Source organism: Scardinius erythrophthalmus, assembly GCF_964197995.2.
Source record: "Scardinius erythrophthalmus genome assembly, chromosome: 8".
Lineage (NCBI taxonomy): Eukaryota > Metazoa > Chordata > Actinopteri > Cypriniformes > Leuciscidae > Scardinius > Scardinius erythrophthalmus.
Genome location: NC_138228.1, coordinates 44,281,502 through 44,292,074, shown reverse-complemented (window position 1 = coordinate 44,292,074; position 10,573 = coordinate 44,281,502). Strand labels below are relative to the sequence as shown.

Sequence of the window (10,573 nt, the reverse complement as noted above, 5' to 3'; positions counted from 1 at the left end):
AAGTCGTGTAAATGAGTAAATTATGTCAGAATTGAAATTTTTGGGTGAACTGTCACTTTAAGGCAAGTTAGTTCACCCAGCAGCTATCTTGGTAATGCCTTATGGGCAGCTTCTTCCTAGTTATGCTACTACAGTTCTTTTCTACTGAAAAGGGAAAATAGTGAAATCTCCAAAACTGCCTTCCAAATTTACATTTAAATAACACATGACGAATCAGCAAAACAATCTGACAGCAAAATGTCAAAAATGCACTTGGCTAAAGCCGAAGTTTCTGAAGTTAGCTGCAATGTCGAGTTGCCATTTCCTCCTGCCCCCTGCCTCCTTTTACTGTGTCTGGTGTGTATCTAAATGTGTATCTTAAAGGGACGGTTCACCCAAAAATGAAAGTTCTGTCATCATTTACTCACCCTCATGTTATTCCAAACCTGTATTTCTTTCTTCTGCTGAACACAAAAGAAGATATTTTGAAGAATTACAGCAACCAAACAGTTAATGGGCTCCACTGACTTCCATTGTATTTTTGTCTCCATTCTAAGGAAGTCAATGTCAACTGTTAGGTTGGTTACTCATATTCTTCAAAATAACTTTTTTTGTGTTCAGCAGAAGAAAGAAACTCATACAGGTTTGGAACAACTTGAGTGTGAGTAAATGATGACAGAATTTTTATTGTTGGGTGAACAATCCCTTTAAATCTATATCTGTTTGTAGGTCTGTGTATGTGTGCATTTTATCAATTGGATTCTATTAGGTTTGTGTGTGTATGTGTTTGGCTTTACAGCTTTTCTGTTTAGCTGGTACTGTGGATGCTGACTTTCACTACTCTATATGCAGGGCTGCTTGAGGAAGCAGGCGCGATGGCCAATGCCTCAACAGACCTGGACAATGCTGAGGCCCAGAGACAGCTCAACAACAACAACAGGCCTGCAAGCACAGGATTCTGGGAAACCGAGACCACCAGTGCCAAACTATTTGAGTGCTCCCGCATCAAAGCACTAGCAGGTACGTGGAAGATCTGCTAGTTCTGGGGCTGCGCGTGTCTAGATTTTGAGCATATATATATACACTACCATTCAAACGCTTGGGGTCAGTAAGATTTTTGTTAGAAATTAATGCTTTTATTCAGCAAGGATGCAATAAAGTAATCATTAATAATTTCTAATGTTACAAAAATGGCTATTTCCAATAAATCCTGTTTTTTTTTTACTTTCTAGTCATCAAAGAATCCTGAAAATATCACAGTTTCTACTAAAAGATTACGCAGCACAATTGTTCATCATTGATATTTATTTATTTTTTAAAAAGTTTTTTGAGCATCAAATCATCATATTAGAGTGATTTCTGAAGGATCATGTGACACTGAAGACTGGAGTAATGATGCTGAAAATGATTGCTTTACATCACATGAATAAATTTATTATACTAGTAATTTTAATAATATTTCACAATATTTCTGTTTTATGTTTTTTTGATCAAATAAATCCAGCCTTGGTGAGCAGAAGAGACATGAAACTTGAACAAAAATCTTATGGACCTGTGAATGGTAGCATATATATTAGGGATCCCTTATACATATTACAATTCTGGTTTATACTAACTGTAATGCTTATGCTACACTGTAAACAATTTTTTTAATGTACAATCAACTTGACTGTTTAAGTCATTTCAACTTAAATTGCATTAAACTGACTTGAGTTGAATCTTGTGTACCGGTAACTTAAAAAAGTTGAAAATTGCTTAACTTATTTTGATGAGTTAAAGCAATGTAAAATATATGTTGTTACAGTATAACTTATTGATCATATCATTTATTTTTCAGTGTACCTGATCATTATTTTTTTGTTATGGCTGACAAGTTATACATGGTATGATAATGGTATAATAAATGAATATTATTTCTGAGATTTACATGTAAAAAAGAATAATAGCTAATCTTTAATGATTAATAATAAGCGATAATCCAAAAGATAATCCAAAAGTAAAAATAGGACAATTTACCATGTACAATATTGATAAACAAAAAGCTTTAATAATGATATTGTGTATCCTTAATATACATTTTTGTTTGTGTCTCTCTGTCATCCTACCAGATGAGAGGGACGCGGTACAGAAGAAGACCTTTACTAAGTGGGTGAACTCTCACTTGTCCCGTGTGTCCTGTCGTATCTCTGACTTGTATAATGACCTGAGAGACGGCTACATGCTCATCAGACTGCTGGAGGTGCTGTCAGGAGAGATGCTGGTGAGTTCTCGGTTTAATCATCATAAAAGCACAGCCACAGAAAACACCAGTTCAACAACTTTTTTCCATCCAAAGGTTTTGACTTTTTAAAGTTGGCATGAAACAGACGCGTAAGACTTTCGTTAATTTTCGGAACACAAATTAAGATATTTTTGATGAAATCTTAGTGCTGAATCACTCCTCCACTCAATGTTAAAATTGACCGGAGTTCTCCTTTAAAGCCACTTAAATCACCTTTCTTCCCCATTCTGATGCTGAGTATGAACTTCAGCAGATCATCTTGACCATGTCTACATGCCTAAATGCATTGAGTTGCAGCCATATAATTGGCTGATTAGATATTTGCATTAACAAGCAGTTGAACAGGTGGACTTAAAGGGTTAGTTCACCCAAAAATGAAAATTCTGTCAGTAATTACTCACCCTCATGTTGTTCCAACCCCGTAAGACTTTCGTTCATCTTCGGAACACAAATTAAGATATTTTTGATGAAATCTGAGAGCTGGCTCACTCCTCCTTAGGCTTATGGACACTATAACTTGCTGGCCCAGAAAATGTATTAAAGACATCGTTAATATAGTCCAAGTGACTCCAGTGGCTCAATCTTTAGTTTATAAAGCGACGAGAATACTTTTTGTGCGCAAAAACAAACAAAAATAACGACTTTATTCAACTTTTCATTTCCTTCTCTCTGGGCCTCGAGTCTTTTCACGTAGTGTAATAGCGTAGCGTGCCTGTGTTGCACGTCACACACACATGACCAGCATCGCCCAATAGTGAGCCTACGTGGTGACGTACAACACAGCCCAAAAACACTACGTAAACTCGAGGCACAGAGAGAGAATGAAATGAATAGTGGAATAAATCAAGTTAGTTTACGTAGTGTTTTTGGGCTGTGTTGCACGTCACCACGTAGGCTCACTATTGGGCGATGCTGGTCATGTGTGTGATGCGTGGTGACGTGCAACACAGACGCGCTACGCTATTACACTACGTGAAAAGACTCGACGTCCAGAGAGAAGGAAATGAAAAGTGGAATAAAGTCGTTATTTTTGTTTGTTTTTGCGCACAAAAAGTATTCTCGTCGCTTTATAAACTAAAGATTGAGCCACTGGAGTCACTTGGACTATATTAACGATGTCTTTAATACATTTTCTGGGCCAGCAAGTTAGGGTGCCCATAAGCCTGTGGAGGAGTGAGACAGCTCTCAGATTTCATCAAAAATATCTTAATTTGTGTTCCGAAGATGAACGAAAGTCTTACGGGGTTGGAACAACATGAGGGTGAGTAATTACTGACAGAATTTTCATTTTTGGGTGAACTAACCCTTTAAGTCCACCTGTTCAACTGCTTGTTAATGCAAATATCTAATCAGCCAATCATATGGCTGCAACTCAATGCATTTAGGCATGTAGACATGGTCAAGATGATCTGCTGAAGTTCATACTCAGCATCAGAATGGGGAAGAAAGGTGATTTAAGTGGCTTTAATAAACTTGGCATGGTTGTTAGGGCCAGATGGGCTGGTCTGAGTATTTAAGAAACTGCTGATCAACTGGGATTTTCATGCACAATCTCTAGGATTTATAGAAAATGGTCTGAAAAAAGAGGAAATATCCAGTGAGCCGCAGTTCTGTGGGTGAAAATGCCTTGTTGATGCTAGAGGTCAGAGGAGAATCAATGGCCAGACTAGTCGAGCTGATAGAAAGGCAACAGTAACTCAAATAAGCACTCGTTACAACCACAGAGTCTGCAGAAGAGCGCAAACTCTGAACGCACAACTCCTCCAACCTTGAAGCAGATACAGCAGCAGAAGACACACCGGTGACACTCCTGTCAGAACAGCAAACTGAGGATACAATTCAGATGGACTCATAGACTATAGAAGATTTGAAAAAAGTTTCCTGGTCTGATGAGTCTCGATTTCTGCTGCAACCTTCACACGGAAGGGTCAGAATTTGGCGTAAACAGCATGAAATCATGGATCCATCCTGCCTTGTCTCAGCGGTTCAGGCCGCTGGTGGGGTAATAGTGTGGGGGATATTTTCTTGGCACACTTTGGGCCTTTAGTACCAATTGAGCATCGTTTAAACGCCACGGCACACCTGAGTATTGTTGCTGACCATGTCCATCCCTTTATGACTAGAATGTACCATCTTCAGATGGCTACTTCCAGCAGGATAACACACCATGTCACAAAGCTCAAATCATCCGTCACATATACCCACATATAACTCTCGGTTGATTATTTTGTTATAATACGTAATGTACAAGAGGTGATTGTTTATATCATGTATATCACATTATGTATTTTAACAGTGTTTTTCAATAAAACCATGTGATTAGTTGCTTTTGATACCTTATTTGAACAAATTATTATTGCCTCGTTGTTATATATGTATTTTAAGTTATTTTAAAGGCTATTGTACATTTAGGTTTATTTTTATTACCACAAAAAATATTTTATTTTATTTTTATATTTAGTTTATTTTTCAATTACTCAATTAATCGTCAAAATAATCGACTGATTAATCGATTACTAAAATAATTGTTAGTGACAGCCCTTATTTATATTACCATTATAGTTTTTATTAAAAAAAATTCCTTTATATTTTATTAGAGTTTTTAGTAATTTTGTGCTTTCATGTGCTTTTGTTCTTTTGATGTGCTTTCGTAATTTTTTATAATTTTTTATTACCATTTTGATTTAATTTATTTTTATATTTTTAATTCAGTTTTGATTTATTTTCTAGTTAGTACTTTTAATGCCTCAACATAAACTTAATTAAGTTAGTTGCAGTGACAACATTTCTAATTTTTGTTTAGTAATGTTTATAATGGTTTTAACGATAATATCCCTGATTTAGCATCCATGCCATGCTTTATGAGTGGTCTTTCGAGGGAGTAACATGCTCACGTGTTTGATATGTTCTTGTTTTAGCCTCGGCCCACGAGAGGCAGGATGAGGATTCACTGTTTGGAGAATGTGGACAAGGCTCTTCAGTTCCTCAAAGAGCAGAGGGTTCATCTAGAAAATGTTGGTTCTCATGATATAGTTGATGGAAACCACCGCCTCACTCTCGGCCTCATCTGGACCATCATCCTTCGCTTCCAGGTAAGAGTTGCTTGGATTTCTCTTGACTCCTTTGGGATTTTTGAGACTGCCGCCGCCATATCGTTTGACTTTAAGGGAAAGCTCTGTGTACTGAACTCTTTTCCAGTATGCTAGTGCTGGATTTCTGTGATCTGATCTGTAAAGAGGTGGGCATCTTTTGATCTGTGGGTGTGTGTGATCCCTGTCTGCCCTTTATGGCTCCTGTTGAGTGTGTGATCACTGTCTGTGTGGTGCCTGTGTGGCTGTATAGCCGATTGTCAATACCTGCATTACGTACTGATAGATAGCAGAGGAGTTGGCAAAATACGGTAGAGCGGGGATGGGAAACTTCAGTGCTGGAAGGCCACTGTCCTGCAGAGTTCAGCTCCAATCCTGATTTTTAAAATACCTGTAGCTTTCTAGCAATCCTGAAGACCTTGATTAGCTTGTTCGGGTGTGTTTGATTCGGGTTGGAGCTGAACTCTGCAGGACAGTGGCCCTCCTGGACCGAAGTTGCCCATCCCTGCTGTAGAGTCCCAAATAACACACTTCCTGTGTACTTGCAATGGCCGCAGTAGACGCGTGATTGTGAACTTCACAAGACCATAGGGTGACCAATTTCTCTTTTCAAATTTCATAAGGGTGCTTGCAAGTGCCCTCTTTGCAGCTGCAAACGCTTATGTGGCACATAAGTCATATTAACTACTTTTATAGTGTTTTTCTGTGATCTTTCTGAGTTTTGCAGTCCCTGGTCCCTGTATGCTGTCATTGTGTTAAAAAGACGAGCTTAGGCAGTCTGTGGTAAAGTTTTGTGGTTTGGCATGAGGGTTTATAAATGATAGTTGAACTATCCCTTTACACTGCCAAGATCTGACCTGACTGCAACTAAAGCCCTGTTTACACCTGGTATTAAGATGCGTTTTGGTCGATCGGATCACAGGTGTACAACGCTAAATACAGGTGTAAAGTTTAGCTTGTCCACTTTCGACTACTTCCAGAGGTAGTGGAAAACGCATTCGACCGGATTGCTTTCGTAGTATAGACGCTCATGTGATCGAACAGCCACAAAAGATGCCTACTCTCCGTCTACTGAACTAATGCGTTAACATTATGGGAAGCGCACTAGCCAGACGGGATGTCGGCTGGAGACCCAAGTTTGGTTTGAAGACGAAAAACATACCAAGCGCAATGTTCTCTCACCATTCCCGATCTCTAACACACACATTCGGCTGGTCTTGTGGTTGTCAAAGCAGAAATGAAAGCTGCTGCTCTCCGTATGTTTTTCTGTTTTCTCCGATTATGTTAATGTGTGAATTGCGTGAGCTTATTTCGTTCATTAGATCAAAAGATCTGAAAAAGCCTGTATATTTACCCGCCCATAGACCTTCCCCTCGAAGAAATAAGACGGACTCTGGACAAAAGAGACGGATTAAAACACCAGTTGTAAACGGGAATGTGTCTCCCTCGTCTACTTGTGATCCGATCGACCAAAACGCATCTTAATACCAGGTGTAAACAGGGCCCAAGGGTGACCCTGAGAAAATGTGCACTGAATTGTATTGAAATAAATTATATATTTTATACACACTTAACACACTTAGGCCTGGTTTTACAGACAGGGCTTAGATTAAGCCATGATTAAGTCTTAGCTCAGTTAAGACATTTAAGTAGATTTAAAAAAAAAAAAATCCTTAGAAAAAAACATTACTGTGTGCAGAACATGCCTTGAGACAAAACAGCCATAATTTAAGATATATCAGTGCAAGTTGCTTTCAGTTAAAACAGCTCAAACATGCATTTTACTCTGAGACAAGTTTAAGCCTTATTTGTTGAAACTGGGGGTTAAGTAAACTTTTAAAAAGTGCAACATGTAAACTTGGTAATCATGTCTAATTAAAAGGTTTACTTTAAAGTATGTTTTAAATCATCATATATTAACCCTGTTTCTAAGACAACAGAAGTAATTATGAAATAGCCTATAAAGATGTAATTAAGTCCTATTTAAGTAGGTCAAAAAAGCACTTACATTTAATATAAATTTAAACTATAATACATTTGTATTTAATTGTAAATAACATTCAAGTGTATGAAAACACTGCATCCAGTTCACACTTCAGTATATTCTTTTAAAGTATTTTATTCCCGTAATAAGTATGCTAAAGTGTACTTTTTCACAAGATATACTAGGATCTTCTATCTTGCTCCCATCATCTCTCTGAATATTTTAAAGAGCGCTGTGTCCATGATGTAACTACAAAGTGCTCCAGGTTTGCATTGTGTGTCAACTCCTGGTTCTGTCAGTAAAGCAGTATTACCCAGAATGCCGTTCAACTGCAGTCCAGTAAGTTGATGCTGTGGTGATTCTGGATGCAGGGACTGAGAGAGATGGAGTGTCACCTGATCCAGCCAGCGTGCCGTAGAGATCACGCGGTGGGGCTGTCGTTCACGTTCACCTCTTGTCCTTTCTTGATTCTTCCTCTTCCTCTCTCTCACTCTCTCTCTTTCTCTCTATCTCGTTCATTCTCCCACCTCCCTCCTCGATATTCCTCTTTATTATCCTGTCTCCATATATGCCGGAACATCTCTCCGCTTCCCTATTTATCTAATTTTTTACCCTCCCCATCTCTGTTGGAGTTCACTCTGCTCAGTCAGCAGGTAAGGCCTAAAACTGCAGCAGCCGAACAGAGAGAGAGAGAGAGAGAGAGAGAGAGAGAGAGAGAGAGATAGAGAGAGAGAGAGAGAGAGAGAGAGAGAGAGAGAGAGAGAGAGATGGAGAGAGAGAGAGAGAGAGAGAGAGAGAGAGAGAGAGAGAGAGAGAGAGAGGGAATAGAGGGCAGATGGGAAAGCAGTAAGGCAAACATTATAATTTAGGGTTCTGTTTACATTTCCTTCCTTCCCTTTGTATTTTGCTTCTTAACTACTCTTGTTTTAAGCATAAAGCTCTGTAAATGTTGTTAAATTTATGCTTAAAGAAAGAAGTCTCACCCCACAGTGCAAGAAAAATAAACTTAATTTAAGATATATTCTGTGAGGGAAAGTCTTCTTATCTAACCTAATGTTGCTTCTCAAGTAAATGTGTCTTGTTTTAAGGATTTTTGGACATTTTTACTGGAAAACAAGATTAAAATACATACTTTTGCTGTGCTGTTCTTTGAGGTTGTAGATATTGATCATGTATTGACTGCATGATGCGAGAAATTCAATATGACGAATGATCTTGGGACACTCAGGAGACACTTTCGTTTTGTAATGTGCTTACATAAATGTGTTTGTGTGTGTGTGTGTGTTCCTGGTAAACCCTACATTGCGGACCAAATGTCCCCACAAGGATATAATACCAGAAATGTTGACCTTGTGGGGACATTTTTTTGGTCCCATGAGGAACACAGCTTATAAAACATACTAAATATTTTGATAATGTAAAGTATTATAGGGGTAGGGTTAGGGATTTGTACAAACCACTAATTTTAAGGACTACAGATGATATAATTAATTTTGAACAAAAATATTTTGTTACACTTTATTTCGATGGTCCACTTTAGACATTCTTCTAACTATAAGTAACGTTGCAACTACATAACTCTCATTCTGTATTAGACTGTTAGGGTTCAGGTTAGTAGAAAAAGTTGACATGTAGTTGCAAAGATACTTATAGTCAGTAAAATGTCTGTTTGGGAGCATCACAATAAAGCGTTAGCAGATTTAAACTGACAGTCTACTAATACACTAATGACTGGTTGTTCACATGTCATTGCAAAGTTACTTATATTTAGTAGAATGTATAAAGTGGACCATTGAAGTAAAGTGTTGCCAAATATTTACCGTAATTATACTCACTTACCATCACCAATACTAATTACATAAATACGTTAAAATCATTGGTGGGTTTTCACTGAAAAACAACAAAAAAATGCTGCAAATGGCTTCATGATCCCAGCAGACATGTTAAAGACATGTATTATAAGGCTAGTTGAGAAGGAAAGCCAGTGATTGGTCTCTTAAAGAGTTTGTGCATTACAGTAAAGTTTCATTGTTGTTTCTCATACTGAACAGATTCAGGTGATTAAGATTGAGACCGAGGACAACAGAGAGACACGCTCAGCTAAAGATGCCCTACTTTTGTGGTGTCAGATGAAAACAGCAGGGTAACTATCTCTCAAACAACCCAGAGACTATCATTTCATACAACCTTTATAGAAAAAGACATTATTTTCTTATACATGAGAAGTTTTTCATGATTCTGTTCTTTGTTTCCTGCTTCTCCAGATACCCTGAGGTCAACATTCACAACTTCACCACCTGCTGGAGGGATGGCCTGGCTTTCAACGCTCTTATTCACAGGCACAGGTTAGCGGTCAGGCACTCACACTCACCTCGGACATCATACTGACTGTGCTTTCTTTTATGCCATTCACATCATTGATAGAGCCTGATCTGTGAGTTGATTTCTGCTTGTATGTTTCACAGGCCTGATTTAATTGAATTCCACAAGTTGACCAGATCAAATGCAACACACAACCTCCAGCAAGCCTTTAACATAGCTGAACAGAGTCTCGGACTCACCAAACTACTAGACCCTGAGGGTAACAAACGTCATTTTACTCTCACTAAAGACAGTTAAGGGATGGTTTAAACATACATTTAAGTCCTCTCATCTTTTACTCACCCTTATGTCATCCCCAATGTAAGACTTTATGTATTCAGATAAACACAAACAACAAGTAAATGATACATTTCTGTGAGTCCATATAATGCTAGTGAATGGCTGCCGTTCAGATGATGCTTGAAAAAAACAATCACAGCGATTGTGACGGTAATCCATACAACCCTAGTGAAACGATAGATGTGTGTTAGAAAATTACTAATATTTTAAACTCTTTTAACTATAAACGATTGCTTCCGGTCAACTCTCCTAGGCGCATTCACAAGTTCAGCAAGACATAAACGTGGCTATGGCTAGTGGTTTTCCAAAGTTACTAGCCGCTCACCATTTTCACTGGCCACAATTTTGACATCGATACCATGGGGAAAAACTGCCATATAGATATTTTTTATATTATCTCATAATTTGGCAGCAGGTATATTAGGCTGCTGTCACTTTAAGACCTGACACACAGATCCATTATATTGTAGTTTTCTTTCTGAACTGTTTATGTTCACTTAAAACATAACACTGTGTTTACGTGAATACTTGCCAAGACCGGCATTTTGACATGATTTTGTCTATATTTAACTGTTTAAG

General features: G+C 38.0%; 1 protein-coding gene across 1 annotated transcript in view; it reads left to right on the top strand.

Annotated features, from left to right (window-relative positions):
• Positions 1–854: 854 nt before the first annotated feature.
• The window catches only part of sptbn4b (spectrin, beta, non-erythrocytic 4b), a gene marked incomplete at its 5' end in the record, with an annotated part of 73,252 nt that continues 63,533 nt past the window's right edge, over positions 855–10,573 (top strand). Inside the window, 6 exons of the mRNA XM_081371740.1 lie at positions 855–999; positions 2,088–2,239; positions 5,179–5,352; positions 9,385–9,476; positions 9,598–9,678; positions 9,799–9,914. Of these exons, the coding sequence (XP_081227866.1) occupies positions 855–999; positions 2,088–2,239; positions 5,179–5,352; positions 9,385–9,476; positions 9,598–9,678; positions 9,799–9,914 (760 nt within the window). The remainder of the gene's footprint in view (positions 1,000–2,087; positions 2,240–5,178; positions 5,353–9,384; positions 9,477–9,597; positions 9,679–9,798; positions 9,915–10,573) is intronic.